The sequence below is a fragment of the Cetorhinus maximus genome, chromosome 13 (genome assembly GCF_964194155.1).
Source record: "Cetorhinus maximus chromosome 13, sCetMax3.hap1.1, whole genome shotgun sequence".
Taxonomy (NCBI): Eukaryota; Metazoa; Chordata; class Chondrichthyes; order Lamniformes; family Cetorhinidae; genus Cetorhinus; species Cetorhinus maximus.
Genome location: NC_135891.1, coordinates 121129942 through 121152158, shown reverse-complemented (window position 1 = coordinate 121152158; position 22217 = coordinate 121129942). Strand labels below are relative to the sequence as shown.

Genomic DNA, 22217 nt, shown 5'->3' with positions numbered 1-22217 from the left:
TTATTGGGAATTGTGGAGGGTGGTAATGATTAGGGAGAGTGGGGATTTGAGGAACAGGATCTGGAAAGACAGTGGTTGGGAAGTAGAGGGCTATGTGGCTGGGGGGAGGGGGTGTCGCAGGCTGGGGTGGGAGAGCGGGGAAGGGTGGGTGCCCTGGGCGGGTGGGGAGTGGCATTGTGGGCTGGGCGAGAGGGCGAGGCATCGCATGCAAGAGGGAGGGCGGGGTGGGACTGTGGCCTCTGGTCAGGTCTATCTGTTTCCTGGAATAACATTTTCTAGTGACTCTAGTATCAAAAGGGTGAAAATTGAGGAAATGGGGAGAGTCTAGTAGTTTTTTTTTTTTTGCTGATGTTTGACATGCCTCCTTGTTTGTCCAGGTTAAGGAGAGGAGAGCTAGGCTTGAGCCAAGCTTAGTTCAACAGTAATTCAATCTGGGGAATAAAAACAAAAATGGATACCTGTTTCCACTGCGACTACCGAGGCATCAACTGTGAGAGAGCAACAGGAGAGAGAAAAACCAACCAAACAGGAGGAAGAGAAGAGAAAAAGGGAGAGAGGAGAGAGAAAGACCACTGCTAGCAGATTGAGACGAGGAGATTGACTGGAGGAACGAAGGAATAGAGGGCACTTATGCGCCTTGTCAGCCGGGCCAGGCCTGGTCTCACACATCTACTAAACTCTATTACTGTTACCATGCAACTCGCCCTTGGAAAGAATATCACAAGCTGCTGAGACCCTGCTCCCAGCTCGTCAAACAAGGGAGAGAGGAGGGGCTCGCACTAAACTAACAGTTACCTGCTACATCCGGACAACCCGTTCCTGGAGGCTGTGGGAGACCTTCTTGGTTTTGGGAATAAAAGGGAATGTTATCTCTCAGTTGTGCTCTGGACGCTATAATCAGCGATTAAACTGTAAATTTCAGCAGTTAGACCGTCGAGAAGCAAAGATTAATTTCTGGCAAAACCCAGTTGACACAGCTGCCTTGTGCCTCCACCCCCTTCATCCACTTCAAAGCCATGAGTTGATCTCAAGATTCAGGCTTTCTGCCCAGTGCTATCGTTTCATGTTGCTTTCTCAAACTTTCTGCAGTAAATGGTTTTAATGCGTGTTCCAAGTTGGGGTTCACGAAGGGTTAACTGTGGACTGTCTGTCAGATTCCAGCACTGGGCTGTGGGAGAATTCTGCTCCTCAGAGTTTTCTTTTTGCAAGTTTTAGATTTTTATTAGAAATGCACAGAACTACAGGAAAAGCTGATGTTGGCCACTGCTCCTCAGGAAAGAGCAATCAGTCAAACCATGACTGGTTAGTCCATGGAAGAGGTTTTTAAACCCACCCTAATCGGCTACTATGGATGTTTTTCCTCTCATGTTCTGTGTCTGAGACGATCTGCTTCCAAATGGTTTGTTTTAGCTTCTAGCTGTCCGAGCGTGATGAGATCAGAAAAGGGATTGCAGCAGTGGGTAACTGGTCCCTGCTTTAGACCAGCCACAATGAATCCAGGGAGGCAGGAGAGTGGCTGCAGCCTTCTCTCTCTGTTGGGCAAGCAGGTGTTTACATTGACATTGAGAGCTTTAGCAAAGCAGCCGGGGTGCAAGAATGTTTTTCACATGGAAGTGAGGTGCTGGGTGCTGGACTCAGCAGGAACACATCAAGAATTATCTGGGTGGCTGTTTAATTCTTGTCAACTGAACATTGTAATGAATCACTTGGTAACAGGTTAACCAGAAATTGGATAGTGAAAGCTTTTTAAAGTACCAAGTTTAACCTGTTTCATTAATTTCAGTGTCATTTGCATTAATTACTGAATTCTTTTAAATACATTTAGGAAAACCTTTGTATGTATTGATGCCAGTACAAAGACTTGTATTGTGCAGAGACTGGCAGTGTTTCCTATACGGCCCTGATCCATCCCCCAATCTAACAAAAACTCGTTTTAAACCGAAGCTGTTTTGGAAAGTGAAGAACTTTCCACCACTAACGAGAAGCAAACAGTTAACAGCCTGGACAATTGTCTCTTGCATCCATATATGATGTTCAGGGCTACAGTCTGGAACAGTGAATAATAAAGGCTGGGGTTTTAATCAAATAGCATTAGGGTGAGTGTAGAAAGGGTTTCGTCTGTAATACTGTGTATGGCACACTTTGCCTAGTTGCTGTTGTGCAGAGAAAAGCTGGCCATCACTGGTCTACAAATTCTGCTTTTTCCCACATGAATTCACATGAGAAAATTCTGATCACCAGGCAGAGAAAGGCAGGTACAGCTAGCCTGGCAACTAACCCCATGTGTTGTACTGTAGGGAATATTGAAGAACCCTCGCAACTGTCCAGAAATTCAATTTTATAAACAGAAGGCACAGCATTTGTGTAAGGTGAACGTCACCACAGGTCTTGGCTTTCAACTATTGCCTCACTTTTAAAACAGATTTTGCCCTCAAGTGGGTTCTGATCTGAAGGCAGGACAGATGCACAGGTAGTGAGGCTTGTTCCACTCTTGGCCTCACCCCTTCACTGCCTAATCCCTTTTTGCTAACCGTCGATCCCATTAATTCTCTGGTAGCAACCATATTGATTTGAAGGCGAAGGCTGTGTTGCTGAGGAGCACTGGGTTAGCCTGTTGTCTCTAATGGCTGTACGTATAGTGTATGGTTTTGGGCAGCTATGCTCCCTCCATGCAATGGTCTCTTGACTCAGCTATGCTGATCCTATTGGTGACCAGCAGTCTGACAGGCAGCTGCTGTGGACTTGGGATGGGTGTGACCCTCCTGTCAAGTGGCAAGATATTTTAGGGCACAGGGTCTGGCGGAAGGGGCTTCTCCTTTTATGAAATTTTTTTTTTTTTTTTTTTTGGCTTCCTGGCAGAATTGTTAGAAGTTCATAGTTGCATTTGTTTATGGTAGTTAATTCGATTCAGCTGTGAGCCCTCTGTAAAAGATAGAATCCATTGGAGATCATCTTCATTCACCACCCCAACCCCCAAAAACAATCTCCATTGGTTGACTTACGCTGTGCTTTGTTTTACTTTGTGTAGCAGGGAGAGGAGATTCCAATTTTAAATCCATGCCTATCCTGGTGCTGGTTCTGCATCTGTTCAGTGGAAAATGTGTTTTTCCAAATCTGTCTGAATTGTTTTATTTTAAACCTATTTGTCTGTAACATGAACCATTAATAAAATTAGCTCTGCATAAACACTGGCATCAGTTTTTAATTAGTATTGTTCCTCTATCATTAATTTCCACCCTTCAGATTTCAGCTTAGTTCTGTTTGACATTTCCTTCATAAGGACATATTTGATAAAAACTTGAGTAAAATGCCTTTTTAAATCTGTGCTTGTAGTCTGTGCCAGAATTTGTTTGCAATGTTACACAGTAACATTAACAATTATCAGTTTCATTAAATGAGTTCCTCAACCAATAACTGAACAGCACTGAATTTACAAGAAAACTAGAATCTCTCATCCTAGTAGATAAACATTTATCTCAGTAAATAAGTTTGGAGAGAACTTACAATTAATGGAATTCCTCATCTGTCTTAAATGGGAGGCACCTTATGAAAGTCTGCTCCCTAGTTCTAGATTTTCCCACAAGGGGAAATATTCCTCAGCCTTCTATTTCATTCAATAAGCTCACATTTTTCTAAACGCCAAAGAGCATATTAACCCAAACTGCTCAACACAGGCAGTAGGAGATTTCTTGGAACTGTTATGTTCTGTAGCACTCAATGCAGGAATTCTCAGCTCATAAATACATCTGAGCAATTATGTATTGATTAGGATGCAATGAGGGCAAAATGCTCACCTACCACCAGACCACTCATGGAAGGAGCAGCAGACTTAAAGGAAACAATGATGTCTGTAGAACTGATATTTAACACTCTATTGAAATTAGAACATGTTTCAGTTCCTGCATTGTCCCCACTGCAGCAAATCAATGTTACAAAATCCCACTTCTGTTAGGTTTCAACCTGGAAAGTGCCCGGTATAAACATCACAAAATGGCAGCTGGAGCTTTGGTTGCAGATAAGTCTTTGTCCAGCGATCATACTCCAGCCCCTCCCTTCACTTTCCCTGCTTCCTTCTGTTGATTTCTTTTCAGCAATTTGTGTTTGAGCCGAGTTGCTGCCTCTCTCTCCAGAGTCTCACGCATTCTCTGCTGAAATTTCCGCTTCCCCTCCTTTATTTTTGCCAGCTCCTTACTTCTCTTTAACTCCACATCTGGGTCCTTTAACCAGATAAAAAACAAAATCAACATAAACCAAACCAGGTTACGGGAGTTGAGTTTATCACATCTTCAATTCCAGGGCTGAGTCTGGAAGCTCACCAGTACCGTCTCAAGGGCATTTAGGGATGGGCAACAAATTTTGGCCTCGCCACTGATACTCTCTTCCTATGAAAGAGTAAAAAAAATGCTACGTTTCCTGCCAACACTGTGCACGCTCCAAGTGTGTTGCTCTGTGATGTCATTTGCAGTGCCTGAGTCAGCAGTGGCCAGGACCAAAGATGGTGCTGCTGAAATTATCACAGCTGGGCAGCAGCATTCTTTTCACATGCACTCAAAGTAATGTGAAATTGTATTAATTTGTACTTAAGGTAAGACACTGCACTCTGTCATAGACACCATGCTGAAATGAATCACAGCTGCTTGTAACAGTATTCATAAAGCTAGTTAGCTTAAAAAGGGCATTTTTGTAAGGAATGATTGATAGTAACTCATTGGGTTTCACTGTGAAAACTACTGTCTTGTCATCCATAAAGCCTAGGGAAAGCAGATGTATGTGCTTGATCACAGTACCCATCACATAGACTGGGGATTCCCCAGAGTGGATAGGGACCCTCCCCCATGCCAACTGACACACTCCCCAGGAACTGCTGAATTTTGAAATTCACAATCCTTCTGATGTCATCACACTACGCAGCCCTTAATTATGCAGAGGTCTGCACATGCAAAGACTGATACTGGCAGCCTGGCTGTAACAGATTGACATCAGTAGATTTCTCTGCATGCACACACTGCCATCTTGCATTGGCAGGAGACACATTTTTTAAAAACTGCCTTACTCCATTTCCTAATCAGGGAAAGGCTGTTAAGATAGATTCTGCTTATTAGCAACTGTTAAGCAAGAGCTAAACATTTGCCCCAATGTACCTTTCCTTCTAGAATCATCTGCTTCCTTTTGTTGATTTCCTTCTTCTCATCAAAGTCAGTTGACTCCAGTTCCTGGAATTAAACAGAAACAGATTAAAATCAGTGCTGCCAAAATTCCCATCTGATTAAAATCAGAAAACATACAGAGTGGGAAAACTGCCCACAGAGACCTGCGACTGCAGGGTCCCCAGACAAGAAGTCATTTCACATCCCCGCAATGGAAAACCTCACCAAGGGGTTTGGCCAACAGCAGCTACTTACAATCTCACACTCTCGCCGAGTCACATTCACATGTGTGAGAATCTTCAGCACATTCTCCTCATCCACAGGAAACTCCTTCAGTTTAGTCTCTGTTGAGGAAATAATTACACATTTGAAGTGTTAAACTATCAAAGCTGAAAAGTCTGGAGCTATTTAGCTAACCAATACACCTGCAAACTGCAGTCTGTGCACACATGCCCCCATCCACTCATCCTGGTCTGGGCATAGACGACCCCATCCCACTCCTCCCCCCCCCCCCCCCACACACACACACACACACACACACACAAAGATGATACTCACTTGTTTCCTCCTCAATCGCATGAACCAGGTGAATGTCATACTGAGTAACAAGAGTGATGGAGATGCCATGGCGACCTACAAAAACAGAACGATTAAATCTATTTCATCACAGGCCGGGGAATGGGGAGGGCGGTGGAAGGAGAGGAGAAGCTGGAACGCCCCTGACTACCTGCTCTTGCTGTGCGCCCAACACGATGGATGTAGATTTTTGGCAGTCCGGGTGTGTTATGATTGATGACAACATGAACTGTGGGAATATCAAGACCACTACGGAGAAAAAAAGCAGAATTAGGGATTTGTGACTAGTGGAGCAGGACTCGCAAGCATTGCCTCCAGAGTATATTCCCACCACCCCCTCAGTAGGCTTTGGACATTAGATGCAATACCGAGAAGCGACGTCTGTGGCCACGAGTATCTTGAAAATGCTCGACTTAAACTTGGACAGTGTGGAAAACCTCTGCTTCTGTAGAGAGAAAACAACCAATCAGAGCAAAGCACAGAGCAGGCCCCATCCATCCCAGGGTCCCTGTACTTGTCCGGTACAGGAAAGCTCCCTCGACACTATGGAGGGAGCTTTACTCTGTATCTAACCCCGTGCTGTACCTGTCCTGGGAGTGTTTGATGGGGACAGTGTAGAGTGAGTTTTACTCTGTATCTAACCCCTTGCTGTTCTTGTCCTGGGAGTGTTTGATGGGGACAGTGTAGAGTGAGTTTTACTCTGTATCTAACCCCGTGCTGTACCTGTCCTGGGAGTGTTTGATGTGGACAGTGTAGAGGGAGCTTTACTCTGTATCTAACCCCGTGCTGTACCTGTCCTGGGAGTGTTTGATGGGGACAGTGTAGAGTGAGTTTTACTCTGTATCTAACCCCATACTGTTCCTGCCCTGGGAGTGTTTGATGCCCATTCTAAAACTACCAACTCCAAGACAGAATTGTAAGGTCTAGTCACTTATAGAAGATGTAAATTATTTTTAAATATGTATTTATAAATTACTCATCAAAATCAGCAAATTTACTTTTAATTTGAACTTCTGACGATAAGATTAGATCGACGTTGGTGTGATTCCAGACTGAGAAGCCACTCACCTGCTTCATCATGGAATGAAGGGCCCCACATGGGAAGCTGAACCTCCGCAGCATCATGTTCAGGATCTGGCACATTCTGCAAAGCACAAAGTTGAAATCAGATCCTAACGTACTGAAGGGGCTGTGGTGAGTAATCCTGTGTTCCACACACACACACGCTCCCATCCTGGATCACAATCACACACCTGTGTGAGTATACTCAGATGCACATTCACATTTACCTCTCCCCCTCACAAACTCAAGAGCACAAAAGGAACTTACTTGCATGTGTTTGTGAAAACGATAATGGACCAATCCTCATGTTCATCCTGAATCTTTTGGATTATGTGCACGAGGAAAGCTTCTTTCACTCGCTCAGGAACCAGGAGGTATCGTTGATCCAGCTCAGTCACTGTGCGAACTCTACAGGCAAACAGACAAACAGAGCAGCTGGGTACAAGCGTTCTCCGTACAGCCACTCCTCCCATAGCAGCACCCTGTCAGAAGCTCATCTCCACCCGCAAAAATATTACATGTTACTCAGACCACAAGGTTTAATGAGGGAATTCCCTCAACACCAGCAAGTTCTCCACAGGTCACCAGGGTCACTCTCAATGCTCCCATTTCACAGGACAGTGTAGAGGGAGAGTTACTCTGTATCTAACCCCGTGCTGTACGTGTCCTGGGAGTGTTTGATGGGGACAGTGTAGAGGGAGCTTTACTCTGTATCTAACCTTGTGCTGTACCTGTCCTGGGAGTGTTTGATGGGGACAGTGTAGAGGGAGCTTTACTCTGTATCTAACCCTGTGCTGTACCTGTCCTGGGAGTGTTTGATGGGGACAGTGTAGAGGGAGCTTTACTCTGTATCTAACCCTGTGCTGTACCTGTCCTGGGAGTGTTTGATGGGGACAGTGTAGAGGGAGCTTTACTCTGTATCTAACCCTGTGCTGTACCTGTCCTGGGAGTGTTTGATGGGGACAGTGTAGAGGGAGCTTTACTCTGTATCTAACCCTGTGTTGTACCTGTCCTGGGATTGTTTGATGGGGACAGTGTAGAGGGAGCTTTACTCTGTATCTAACCCCATGCTAGATTTTTAGTTACTCAGTCTTAGATTCCCAGAAGAAAGGCTTGTTCATGGCGATCTTCTTCAGCTCCTGTAATGTGTCCGTGAGGGTGGCACTAAACAATAGTGTTTGTCTTTGGGTGGGGACAGCGCTGAGAATCGGCTCCAGGTCCTGCGTGAAATCCGTACAGCCTTGTTCCAGCAGCCTATCAGCTTCATCCAATACCTAGGTCAAAGAGCAAAAGCACATTAATGGCTAAGTGGAAGCAGCAAAATTGAAACAGTCCTATAGCTCTGCGACTCCTATCTCAGCTGTGACGTTGCTCACTGAGCAAGGATCATCCCCAGTGCAGGGCGATTATGGTGAGCAATCCCTGCGCTTTGGCACAGCAAGAAGGAAATGGATATTCGGAGACGTTGGGCAGTGTTGCGCCCAGGGTCCTTGCGCTGTTGGATCAGTTTACTGGAGACAAGAGAGGGCCAGTTTTAGAGGGGAAGGTAAGGTGAGACAGGCAGAGGAACATTAACATAGTCTTGTTTAAATGATGCAGGGTTTTGATAGAGTGAATGAGAAACATTGTCTCGAGTTGTAAAATTGAAAATTGTCACTAAGACAGTGAGGGGGGTGAATACAGAGATATTTACACAGTTATTGCAATAGACAATGGCCTGCCATGGAGTGATAGAGGTAGAGAACCTTACACCTGTTATTGGAAACATGAAAAATATATGGAGCAGACTGCTAAGGACTATGGAGCACAGTGGGATGAGTTCAAGACTGATACAGGGCTATGGAGAAAGAGTGGGACAGTGGGATTAGTTTGGGATCGATTTTTAAAAATTCATTCATGGGATGTGGGCATCGCTGGCTAGGCCAGCATTTATTGCCCATCCCTAATTGCCCTTGAGAAGGTGGTGGTGAGCTGCTTTCTTAAACCCCTGCAGTCCATGTGGTGTAGGTACACCCACAGTGCTGTTAGGGAGGAAGTTCCAGGATTTTGACCCAGCGACAGTGAAGGAATGGAAATATATTTCCAAGTCAGGATGGTGAGTGACTTGGAGGGGAACTTCCAGGTGGTGGTGTTCCCATTTATCTGCTGCCCTTGTCCTTCTAGATGGTAGTGGTTGTGGGTTTGGAAGTTGCTGTCGAAGGAGCCTTGGTAAATTCCTGCAGTGCATCTTGTAGATGGTGCACACTGCGGCTACTGTGCATCGATGGTGGAGGGAGTGCAGGTTTGTGGATGGGGTGCCAATCAAGTGGGCTGCTTTGTCCTGGATGGTGTCCAGCTTCTTGAGTATTGCTGGAGCTGCACTCATCCAGGCAAGTGGAGATTATTCCATCACACTCCTGACTTGTGCCTTGTAGATGGCGGACAGGCTTTGGAGAGCCAGGAGGTGAGTTACTCATCCCAGGGTTCCTAGCCTCTGAGCTGCTCTTGTTTTCACAGTATTTACATAGCTAGTCCAGTTCAGTTTCTGTTCAATGGTAACCCCCCCCCAGGATGTTGATAGTGGGGGATTCAGCGATGGTAACGCCATTGAACGTCAAGTGGCGATGGTTAGATTCTCTCTTGTTGGAGATGGTTGTTGCCTGGCACTTGTGTGGCGCAAATGTTACTTGCCACTTGTCAGCCCAAGACTGGATATTGTCCAGATCTTGTTGCATTTGGACGTGGACTGCTTCAGTATCTGAGGAGTTGTGAATGGTCCTGAACATTGTGCAATCATCAGCGAACATCCCCGCTTCTAACCTTATAATGGAAGGAAGGTCATTGATGAAGCAGCTGAAGATGGTTGGGCTGAGGACACTACCCTGAGGACCTCCTGCAGTGATGTCCTGGAACTGAGATGACTGACCTCCAACAACCATAACCATCTTCCTTTGTGCTAGGTATGACCCCAATCAGCAGAGAGCTTCCCCTCCCACCAATTCTCATTGACTCCAGTTTTGCTAGGGCTCCTTGATGCCACACTCGGTCAAATGCTGCCTTGATGTTAAGGGCAGTCACTCTCACCTCACCTCGGGAGTTCAGCTCTTTTGTTCGTGTTTGAACCAAGGTTGTAATGAGGTCAGGAGCTGAGTGGCCCTGGCGGAACCCAAACTGGGCATCAGTGAGCAGGTTATTGCTAAACAAGTGCCACTTGATAGCACTGTTGATGACCCCTTTCATTACTTTACTGATGATCGAGAGTAGACTGATGGGGCGGTAATTGGCTGGGTTGGATTTGTCCTGGTTTTTGTGTACAGGACATACCTGGACAATTTTGCATATAGCCGGGTAGATGCCAGTGTTGTAGCTGTACTGGAACAGCTTGGCTGGGGACGTGGCAAGTTCTGCAGCATAAGTCTTCAGTACTATTGCCGGAATATTGTCAGGGCCCATAGCCTTTGCAGTATCCAGTGCCTTCATCCGTTTCTTGATATCACCTGGAGTGAATCAAATTGGCTGAATTCTGGCATCTGCGATGCTGGGGACTTCCAGAGGAGGCAGAGATGCATCAGTCAATCAATCAGTCACTTTGCACTTCTGGGTGAAGATTGTTGCGAATGCTTCAGCCTTATCTTTTGCATTGACGTGCTAGGCTCCCCCATCATTGAGGATGGGGATAATTTGTGGAGTCTCCTCCTCCGGTTATTTGTTTAAATGTTCACCATCATTCATGGCTGGAAGTGGCAGGACCGCAGAGCTTAGATCTGATCCGTTGGTTGTGAGACCGCTCAGCCCTGTCTATCACTTGTTAATGCTGTTTGGCACGCTAGTAGTCCTGTGTTGTAGCTTCAGCAGGTTGACACCTCATTTTTAGGTTTTGCCTGGTGCTGCTCCTGGCATGCCCTCCTGCACTCTTCATTGAACCAAGGTTGATCCCCTGGCTTGATGGTAATGGCAGAGTGGGGGATATGCCGGGCCATTAGGTTACAGATTGTGCTCGAGTATAATTCTGCTGCTGATGGCCCACAGCGCCTCATGGATGCCCAGTCTAGCTGCTAGATCTGTTTGAAATCTATCCCATTTAGCACGGTGGTAGTGCCACACAACACAATGGAGGGTATCCTCAATGTGAAGGCGGGACTTTGTCTCCACAATGACTGTGCGGTGGTCACTCCTACTGATACTGTCATGGACAGATACTTCTGCGGCAGGCAGGTTGGTGAGGATGAGGTCAATATGTTTTTCCCTCTTGTTGGTTCCTTCACCACCTGCCGCAGACCCAGTCTAGCAGCTATGTCCTTTAGAACTCGGCCAGCTCGGTCAGTAGTTGTGCTACCGAGCCACTCTTGGTGATGGACGTTGAAGTCCCCCACTCACAGTATACTCTGTGCCCTTGCCACCCTCAGTGCTTCTTCCAAGTGGTGTTCAACATGGAGGAGCACTGATTCATCAGCTGAGGGAGGGCGGTATGTGGTAATGAGCAGGAGGTTTCCTTGCCCACGTTTGACCTGCTGCCTTGAGACTTCATGGGGTCTGGAGTCGATGTTGAGGACTCCCAGGGCAACTCCCTCCCGACTGTATACCACTGTGCCACCACCTCTGCTGGGCCTGTCCTGCCGGTGGGACAGGACAAACCCAGGGATGGCGGTAGTGGAGTCTGGGACATTATCAGTGAGGTATGATTCCATGAGAATGACTATGTCAGGCTGTTGCTTGACTAGCCTGAGAGACAGCTTCCCCCAATTTTAACACAAGTCCCCAGACGTTATTAAGGAGGACTTTGCAGGGTCAACAGGGCCGAGTTTGCCGTTGTCTTTTCCGGTGCCTGGATCGATACCAGGTGGTCCGTCCGGTTTCATTCCTTTCAGACTTTTGATTCCTTTAGCAGTTTGATACAACTGAGAGGCTTGCTAGGCCATTTCGGAGGGCAGTTAAGAGTCAAACCACATCGCTGTGGGTGTGGACTCACATGTAGGCCAGACCAGGTAAGTATGGCAGATTTCCTTCCCTAAAGGTCTTTAGTGAACCAGATGGGTTTTTACAACAATCGACAATGGTTTCATGGTCATCATTAGATTTTTAATTCCAGATTTTGTTGATTGAATTGAAATTCCACCATCTGTCATCCCCAGAGCATTACCCAGGGTATCTGGATTACTAGTCCAGTGACAATACCACTATGCCATCATCTCCCCACGGGATGGGGCAGTGGTATTAGTTTGGGATTGATACATAGGCGTCTGTAGCACAGAAGGAGGCTATTCGGCCCATCGTGTCCACACTAGTCAACAAAGATTTGACTACACTAATCCCATTTTCCAGCGCTTGGCCCATAGCCCTGGAGGCTATGGCAATGCAAGTGAATATCTAAATACTTCTTAAATGTTATGAGAGTTTCTGACTCAACCAACCTTTCAGGCAGTGAGTTCCAGATTCCCACCGCCCTCTGGGTGAAAACATTTCTCCTCAACTCCCCTCCTAGCCTTCTACCTCTTACCTTTAATCTATGCCCCCTGGTTATTGACCCTCTATTAATGGAAAAAGTGCCTTCCTATCCACCCTATTTATGTCCCTCATAATCTTATACACCTCTATCAGGTCCCCTCTCAACCTTCGCTGCTCCAAGGAAAACAACCCCAGCCTATCCAATCTTTCCTCATAGCTCAGACCCTCCAGCCCAGGCAGCATCCTGGTAAACCCCCTCTGCATCCTCTCCAGTGCAATCACATCCTTCCTATAATGTGGTGACCAGAACTGCACATAGTACTCCAGTTGTGGCCTAACCAGCAGTTTATACAGTTCCAGCATAACTTCCCCAGCTCTTGTATTCTACACCTCAGCTAATAAAGGCAATTATCCCATATGCCTTCTTAGCACCTTATCTACCTGCCTCGCTACCTTCAGGGATAAATGGATATGCACACTGAGGTCCCTCTGATCTTCAGTACTTTCCAGGGTCCTACCATTCATAGTGTAATCCCTCGCACTGATAGCCCTCCCCAAGTGCATTACCTCACACTTTTCCAGGTTGAATTCCTTTTGCCACTGCTCTGCCCACCTGGTCAGTCCATTGATATCCTCCTGCAGTTTACGGCTCGTGTCATCTGCGAACTTCTTGATCATACCTCCTACATTTAAGTCCAAATCATTTATGTACATCACAAACTGCAAGGGCCCCAGCACCGAGCCCTGTGGAACCCCACTGAAAACAGACTTCCAGTCACAGAAACATCCCTCTACCATCACCCTCTGCTTCCTGCCCCTCAGCCAATTTTGGATCCAACGTGTCACTTTGCCTTGGATCCCTTGGGCTCTTACTTTCTTGACCAGTCTGCCATGAGGGACCTTATCAAAAGCCTTGCTAAAGTCCATGTAAACCACATCAAATGCATTACCCTCATCAACACTCCTGGTTACCTCCTCAAAAAATTTAATCAAATTTGTCAAACATGACCTTCCCTTAACAAATCCATGCTGATTATCCCTGATTAATCCGTGTCTCTCCAAGTGCAGATATATTCCGTCCCTCAAAATTCTTTCTAGTAACTTCCCCACCACCGAGGTTAGACTGACTGGCCTGTAATTTCCTGGTCTATCCCTTCTTCCCTTTTTAATAATGGGACAACGTTAGCACTCCTCCAGTCCTCTGGCACCTCACCTGTAGCCAGAGAGGATTTGAAAATTACTGGCAGGGCCCCTGATATCTCTCCCCTTGCCTCCCTCAACAGCCTGGGATACATCTCATCCGGGCCTGCGGATTTATCCACTTTTAAGGCCACTAAACCCACTAGTACCTCCTCTCTCTATGTTAATTTCCTCTAATATTTCACAATCCTCCACCCTGATGTCTATACCTGCATCGTCCTTTTCCACTGTGAAGACCGACACAAAGTATTCATTGAGGACTGTACCCACGACTTCCAGATCCACACACAGATTACCTCTATGGTCCCTAATTGGCCCGACTCTTCCCCTAGTTATTCTCTTGCTCTTTATATATTTAAAAAACCCCTTTGGGTTTTCCTTTATTCTACCCACCAATGCTTTCTCATGCACTCTCTTAGCTTTCCTAATTTCCTTTTCAAGTTCCCCTCTGCACTTTTTATACTCCTCTAGGGACTCTGCCGTATTGAGCCCTTGGTATCTGTCATAAGCTTCTCTTTGTTTTTAATCCTAAACATTGTGTCCCTTGACATCCAGGGTTCTCTGGACTTGGCCCCCCCCTTTGTCTTTATGGGAACATATTTGCCCTGTACTCTCACTATTTGCTCCTTGAATGCCTCCCACTGCTCTGACACAGTTATATCTGCAAGTAGCTGCTCCCAGTCCACTTGGGCCAAATCGTATCTCATCTTAGTAAAATTAGCCTTTCCCCAGTTTAGAACTTTTATTCCCAGCCCAAATTTATCCTTTTCCATAACTATCCTATATCTAACCGAGTTATGGTCACTATCTCCAAAACGCTCCCCTACTGATACGCCTTCCACCTGCCCGGGCTCATTTCCGAATATTAGGTCCAGAACTGCCCCCTCCCTTGTTGGGCTTTCTACATACTGGCTAAAAAATATCTCCTGGATGCAATTTAAGAATTTTGCTCCCTCCCTACCTTGCACACTAAAACTATCCCAGTTAATTGATACAGGGCTATGGGGAGAGAGTGGGGCAGTGGGATTAGTTTGGGATTGATACAGGGTTATGGGGAGAGAGCGGGGCAGTGGGATTAGTTTGGGATTGATACGGGGCTATGGAGCGAGTGAGCACATGGCACTGGGATTAGTTTGGGATTGATACAGGGCTATGGGGAGAGGGTGGGGTGAACCCTGGTCTTACTTGCTTCCATGTGATGAGCAGCACCACATTTATTCTGCCACAAGGCCCCAGTGTGTCATAGAACGTGATACTCCAACTTGTGGTAGGAAATCGCCCCGCCCCCACCCCCCCACCCCAGCCCCCTCCTCGCCCAGGGCCCCGCCCCCTCCTCGCCCAGGCCGTGCACCCCAATGAGGAACTGGGGCTGATGGGAAATGAGCACCTCGAATGTCAGAAATATTAAATTATTGAGTTTTTATTAATTCTCTCCTACCAGAAACTTTATTTTCTTCAGGCTGAAGGTATTGTTACTCCGTATGTGGTCAGCTAAGCGCCCTGGGGTTGCTATGACAATGTGAGGTTTCCTGGAAAGTTCTAGAGCCTGTGTGACCATATCTGTTGGGGAAATGGTCAGAGAATAAAATGGTATCAGGAAAAGGGCATCAAAATAACAGGAGACAGAATATCAGACACATACTTACCCATTCCACCAACAACAACACAATCCCTCAAACCCAGAGGTTTCCCCAGGACTCGGAACTGTTCAGCAATCTGGTAGGCCAACTCCCTGAGAAAAATCACAAATACATCTTAGTTCAAGCTCAGTTTTGATGTCCTGCTCACTCTCACTGTTGTAATGTGCCTGTAAGGGATAGCAGCATGCCATCAATAGAAGGGAAGTGTGTCATGTGATCCAGTCTCAGTGAGCAGAACACAGCATACACAACTCTGCTGCTGATGTTTTCAAGTTTTCTACCTTGGTAGAGCTGCTCTTGTGTCTAGTCTAAGCAAATAACCCAAACATGTTTACCCAATCCCTTATGAGTGATTGGTGCCTTTATATAATTATAAAAAACACGACACGGTGCACAGCGATGGTCAAACAGTGTGGCAGCAAAATTAAGTACATGTACAACATGGTGAACAGCCTTAGATCATGCTAGACAGCGTGAAAAGACCCTCGATGTTTTGGTCAGACTACAACGAGTTTATAGCCTCAGAAATCATGGTGACCACACAGAAAAGCTTTGACGACACAGGCTAAAGTGAAACTGAGACTGGAACACATGACACACTTCCAAAATTGTCAAAAGGATCAGCACCGAGTTAGCTCAGTCGGGACAGCAGAGTGACCAGGGTGTGGGCCGGTTTGATAGCGAGTGAGGGAGAGTCAAACAAAACAAAAAAAAACCATCGTAAAATCGGGCCAGAGAAGGTTGTGATTATAACAGGTGACTTTGGGAGCTGCTGAACAATAAATTGAATAAAACAAGGAGAAAGGTCATAGGAATATTGTCAAAATGTCCACAAAATTCCCCACTTTGAATTGGGAAGCAGCTGACCTATCTAAATTTAGAATATTTAAACAGCGTACAGAGCTATGGTTTCTTGATTCAGGTGTGTCTGAATTCACCTAGCAATTGGGAATGAAGGCTGAACACTTCAGGATTAACAGCAGAGAAGTTAAAGGATCCCCAAAAGATATGGACTATATTGGAAGACCGGTTCAGAATCAGGTTAAATTTCCATAATCATCAACGAGGGTTCATATCATTTTGACAACAGTCTACAGAATCCACAGACCACTCCATCAGCAGATGCAGAGAAAAGGGTACATACTGTGATTTTTCAAACACAGAGCTAGCAGATATAATTGTTGAGATGGTGATCACATCCACTCCCATGGAAGCATTCCAGAAAGATCTGCTAGATAAGCCCAAAACGTACAGCAGCGAAGAGCTACTCAAGGATAGATATAAGTATTAAGTAATCCTCACAGGTCGACAAAGCTTACAGGTCTTACGTACAACACCAATTGTTGATGCACTCACTGGAACACCTAAACTTAGCGAGACCTATGGAAGGTGTGGCCTTCTGCATGCACCAAGGAAATGCCCAGCTTTCCATCAATTCTGCAAGGCATGTGACAGAAAGGACCATTGGCAGTGGCAGTGCACCAGAGCAAAGGCTGATGCAGCTACAGAGATCCGTGCACTGATCCAAACAGACCGTACACAACAGGGACCTTCAAGCAATAAGAACAACCATTTGGTAACCCGTCAGAAACATATACATGAGGTGAGTGACAAACCAGAAAATGACAATGAAGTACACAACGAGACGGAGAGCGGTGAATACAGGTTTCACACCATTAACTTTGTGGAAAAACATACCTACACCACATGCAGTGGTTCAAGGCCGCAGCTCACCACCATCTTCTCAACGGAAATTAGGGATGGGCAATAAATGCTGGTCTAGCCAGCGACACCCACATCCCATGAAAAAAATTTTTAAAGCCGTATCACCGTCTGGTGTTTACCAAGATTAAAATTATCTGTCCTAAGAAAGCTGGTAATTACTTGTTATTGGCCAAGATTGACACAGGGATAAGTGGCAACACACTGCCCCTGTGAATTCTGAAGGACACGTATCCACAGACATAGAAGGCCATGGTGAATCCTACCTCTGTGCAACTGTCAGCGTACAACACTAATTCCATGTACAGGATCCATAGTCCTGGAGGCAAGTACAGTCAATCCTCCTGGGTGTCACAGATGTTTCTTCATCATGGAGACTGAAGGCCCAGTGACCACAGGTCTATCAGTATGCCACTAGTGACAATCCATGGAATCAGTCAGACATCACAAGGCAGATAACCCTCAAACTACTCTGTCACTTCAGTTCATGACCTAACATCGAAATATCCAGAACGTTTCAACAAAATTGTCAGTTTCAAGGGAGCTGCAATGTTACACCTGCAGGAGAATGCAAGTCCGTCCATTGATCCGGTACATTTTGCACAATGCAAATGCCAACGGCTGCAAGAAGAAATGGCAAAGATTCCATATTATAGAAAATGTGGAAAACCATCATTGAAGAATGGCCTGATTGAGTTCAGCATGTCCACAAACACGTGAGACTATTTTGGCCTTATCAGGACAAGCTACACACCACCCAGGGAGTCATTTTTATAGGCAGGCAGGTCATCATACCGGAATCTTTGCAACTTGATATTCTTCAACAACTTCATCATTCACACTTGGGCATAACTCTGACGAGAAGACTCACAAGAGAGACACTCAACTGGCCGGCTTTGTACAATTACATTGAAGTCATTGTCAAGAAGTGCAAGGCATATCAAGAGCATATGCCAAGTCAGCACAAAGAACTATTGATTCCACATTAAGTTCCGACCCATCCTTGGTCCGGACTCGCATCCAACCTCTTTCATGTCCATTTCACTGACTTCATCGTAACTTCGACTACTTTACCAAGTACCCCATTATTCAACAATTGCACAACACATCAAACACAACAGTCACACACGCCCCAAGTGTTATTTCCAGTTAATGTGGTATGCCTAGAGAGATCATTACAGATAACAGTCCGCAATTTATTGGTAAGAAATTTCAGGATGTGAGAGAAGTGGAATATCGATCACACTACTTCTCCTCATTACCCTAGATCTAGCGGCCTAGCTGAATGAATGATTCGCAGTGAAATCCCCAATTCTCAAATGTAGACAGGCCAAGTAAGATCTACACATTGCAATGTTACATCTCAGAGCGACACCTTTTAGGGGCAACTATTCCATCACTGGAAAAGCTCATGTTTGACAGGCTAGTGCATATCAATTTACCTACTTTTACCCATTCCACACTCTCAGAAATTAGAAAGAGACTTTTAAAACTGCAAGAGAAATGACCAACATGCATGAGAAAAATGCAGGTACAGAATTGACAGGTTTACAGTTGGGTCAAGTTCACATCCAGGATTCACAGAAGGGACGTGGCAACCAGCAGCGCTGACAAGGATTTGTTCAGAACCAGGGTCCCATGAAGTCATGACACACAAAGGAACAATGGTGAGGCGTAACCAAGGACAAATCAGATCCATTCCAGATCCTCAACCACCTATTGCATTGAGAACAAGATCCTAAACACAACCAGGAACAACATCCAAGAATGACAATCCCACAGATCACAGTGAGCAACAAGGTTATCATTACAAGATCTGGGCATATCAGCAGACTATCTCTGTACTTTAGACACTCATAGATCTATCTGTTTTATACACTTACGTAATGATAACTAAACATGAACATGTATTGTAAATAGTTATACTTCTTGGGTCTTGGGGGGGTGGGGGGGGAAGAGTCTGTTTAAAAAGATAAATACTGTGGCTATAAGAGCGGGTCAGAGGCTAGGAATCCTGCGGTGAGTAACTCACCTCCTGACTCCCCAAAGCTTAGGTCCACCATCTACAAGGCACAAGTCAGGAGTGTGATGGAATACTCCCCACTTGCCTGGATGAGTGCAGCTCCCACAACACTCAAGAAGCTTGACACCATCCAGAACAAAGCAGCCCACTTGATTGGCACCACATCCACAAACATTCACTCTCTCCACCACCAACACACAGTGGCAGCAGTGTGTACCATCTACAAGATGCACTGCAGGAATTCACCCACTCTCCTTAGACAGCACCTTCCAAACCCACGACCACTAGAAGGACAAGGGCAGCAGATAGATGGGAACACCACCACCTGGAAGTTCTTCTCCAAGTCACTCACCATCCTGACTTGGAAATATATCGCCATTCCTTCACTGTTGCTGGGTCAAAATCCTGGAACTCCCTTCCTAACAGCAGTTCAAGAAGGCAGTTCACCACCACCTTCTCAAGGGCAACTAGAGATGGGCAATAAATGCTGGCCCAGTCAACGAAGCCCAGATCCCGTGAATGAATTTTTTTTTTTAAAAAGGGGATGTTGTAATATGCCTTTAAGGGATAGCAGCACACCATCATTAGAAGGGAAGTGTGTCATGTGATCCGGTCTCAGTTTCACTTCAGCCTGTGAGCAGAACACAGCACACACAACTCTGCTACTGCTATCTTCAAGCTTTCTATCCATGTATAGTTGTTCTCATGCACTTAGTCTTAATAAACGAACCCACTTTGAGTGATTGCTGCCTTTACTTCAGTATAAAACATGACACTCACAGTGAGACTCGACCTATCAGAGGGACCACCCTCCTCAGAACAACAAGTGGTATTTATATAGTCCATTTTAATGTAACAACATATAAAGGTACTTCAGAGAAGCCATTAAGGCAAGAGGTGAGAGAACATGGTACCACCAGATGGAGGTTGAAATCAGGGAGTCACTGGGAGCAGAGGCTGGGGAAGGAAAACGGTAAAGAAATCTCGGTACGAAAATTTCTCCTGTACTTGGGAGGGCTGCAGAGAACCGGGATTTGAAATGAGATGTGAGAGAAGTGGAACATGATGAGGTGTTCAAAGGTTGAGAAAGAGCCAGAGAAGTAGTTATAAGAGCCGCACAGACAATCCTGGCAGGGCAAGTGGTGAAAGGTGTAGCCAGACATAGAACTTCAATGAGGTGGAAGGTGCCATCGGCTCTCAGCCAACTTTCTGCCGAGGCCATGATGCTGATGTCTTCGTCCACAATAAGATCATGGACCTTGTTCACAGACATTCCAGTGGGAGTTGCAGAGAGGAGAGCAAAGAACTGATTCACTGTTTGAGAAAAGGAGTTACACTTTGATGTTTCTTATAGAGTCATAGAGGTCTACAGCACAGAAAAAGGCCCTTCGGCCCATCGAGTCTGCAGCGGTCGAACAAGTGCCTAACTATTTTAATCCCATTTTCCAGCACTAGGCCCATAGCCTTGTATGCCATGGCATCGCAAGTGCACATCCAAATACTTCTTAAATGTTATAAGGGTTTCTGCCTCTACCACCCTTTCAGGCAGTGAGTTCCAGATTCCCACCACCCTCTTGGTGAAAAAATTCTTCCTCACATCCCCTCTAAACCTCCTGCCCCTTACCTTAAATCTATGCCCCCTGGTTATTGATCCCTCCACCAAGGGGAAAAGTTCCTTCCTGTCTATCCTATCCATGCCCCTCATAATTTTATGCACCTCAATCTCCTCTGCTCCAAGGAAAAGAACTCCAGTCTATCCAATCTCTCCTCATAACTAAAACTCTCCAGCCCAGGCAACATCCTGGTAAATCTCCTCTGCATTCTCTCTAGCGCAATCACATCCTTCCGATAATGCGGATTCCAGAACTGCACGCAATACTCTAGCTGTGGCCTAACCAGCGTTTTATACAGTTCCAGCATAACCTCCATGCTCTTATATTCTATGCCTCAGTTAATAAAGGCAAGTATCCCATGTGCCTTCTTAACCACCTTATCTACCTGTCCCATTCCCTTAAGGGACCAGCGGACATACACACCAAGGTCCCTCTGATCCTCGGTACTTCCCAGGGTCCTACCATTCATTGTGTATTCCCGTGCCTTGTTTGTCCTGCCCAAGTGCATCACCTCACTCTTATCTGGATTAAATTCCATTTGCCGCTGATCAGCACATCAGCCCGTCTATGTCCTCCTTATTAGAAGGGATCCCAAAAGGAACAGCTTAAAGTTTCAGCTCAGACAGAGGGGCAACTATGTCTGCACTTTAGTTGTGCCAGGTAACCAGGACTGCCCGAGTCCCACCACAAAGGATTTCAATGACAGCTCAAGACTGCTCAAAGTTGTTACCTGGTTGGAGCCAGCACCAAGCAGAATATTCCATACGGATCCTCCGAGAGTTTTTGAAGAATGGGGAGAACAAATGCTGCCGTTTTGCCACTGCCGGTTTTGGCACAGCCCATACAGTCTTGTCCTGGAAGAGAAAACAGAATAATTAAACCACTGAGTGGTTTCACTACTGGAACTGAGAAAGCGGTTAATAGTCAGAGGGTAAGGAGCGGGTACTGAGGTCAGAGGGCAAGGCCACCATCAGAGAAAAGGGGGGGGGGGGGGTGAGGAGGGGGGGGTGAGGAGGGGGGGGATTGGGGAGATGGGGGGGATTGGGGAGATGGGGGGGATTGGGGAGATGGGGGGGATTGGGGAGATGGGGGGATTGGGGAGATGGGGGGGATTGGGGAGATGGGGGGGATTGGGGAGATGGGGGGGATTGGGGAGATGGGGGGGATTGGGGAGATGGGGGGGATTGGGGAGATGGGGGGGATTGGGGAGATGGGGGGGATTGGGGAGATGGGGGGGATTGGGGAGATGGGGGGGATTGGGGAGATGGGGGGGATTGGGGAGATGGGGGGGATTGGGGAGATGGGGGGGATTGGGGAGATGGGGGGGATTGGGGAGATGGGGGGGATTGGGGAGATGGGGGGGATTGGGGAGATGGGGGGGGATTGGGGAGATGGGGGGGATTGGGGAGATGGGGGGATTGGGTGAGGTTGGGGAGATGGGGGGGATTGGGGAGATGGGGGGGATTGGGGAGATGGGGGGGATTGGGGAGATGGGGGGGATTGGGGAGATGGGGGGGATTGGGGAGATGGGGGGGATTGGGGAGATGGGGGGGATTGGGGAGATGGGGGGGATTGGGGAGATGGGGGGGATTGGGGAGATGGGGGGGATTGGGGAGATGGGGGGGATTGGGGAGATGGGGGGGATTGGGGAGATGGGGGGGAGGTTGGGGAGATGGGGGGGATTGGGGAGATGGGGGGGATTGGGGAGATGGGGGGGATTGGGGAGATGGGGGGGATTGGGGAGATGGGGGGATTGGGGAGATGGGGGGATTGGGAGATGGGGGGGATTGGGGAGATGGGGGGGGATTGG

General features: G+C 46.7%; 2 protein-coding genes across 2 annotated transcripts in view; one reads left to right on the top strand and one right to left on the bottom strand.

The window, feature by feature from the left end:
* The window catches only part of upf1 (UPF1 RNA helicase and ATPase), a 172410-nt gene extending 169224 nt beyond the window's left edge, over nt 1-3186 (top strand). The window contains exon 25 of the mRNA XM_078554758.1: nt 378-3186. The gene's annotated coding sequence lies outside the window, so the exon portion shown is untranslated. The remainder of the gene's footprint in view (nt 1-377) is intronic.
* ddx49 (DEAD (Asp-Glu-Ala-Asp) box polypeptide 49) lies at nt 2781-21263 on the bottom strand. The gene is made up of 12 exons (XM_078556202.1): nt 21138-21263; nt 15056-15141; nt 14848-14969; nt 7872-8059; nt 7053-7193; nt 6792-6867; nt 6092-6168; nt 5875-5972; nt 5706-5780; nt 5403-5491; nt 5142-5213; nt 2781-4217 (listed from the first exon to the last, which is right to left on the bottom strand). The coding sequence occupies exons 1-12, from the start codon at nt 21248-21250 to the stop codon at nt 4035-4037; spliced, it is 1320 nt and encodes a 439-aa protein (XP_078412328.1). The 5' UTR covers nt 21251-21263; the 3' UTR covers nt 2781-4034.
* Between the last annotated feature and the right edge of the window lie 954 nt (nt 21264-22217).

Coding starts and splice junctions, on each gene's coding strand:
- ddx49 (XM_078556202.1), bottom strand. CDS start 21,250: ATGGGCTGTGCCAAAACCGGCAGTGGCAAAACGGCAGCATTTGTTCTC. Junction 15,142..21,137: donor TTGGTGCTGGCTCCAACCAG/GTAACAACTTTG, acceptor GATTTTTCTCAG/GGAGTTGGCCTACCAGATTG. Junction 6,169..6,791: donor TTCATTCCATGATGAAGCAG/GTGAGTGGCTTC, acceptor TTCTCTCTACAG/AAGCAGAGGTTTTCCACACT.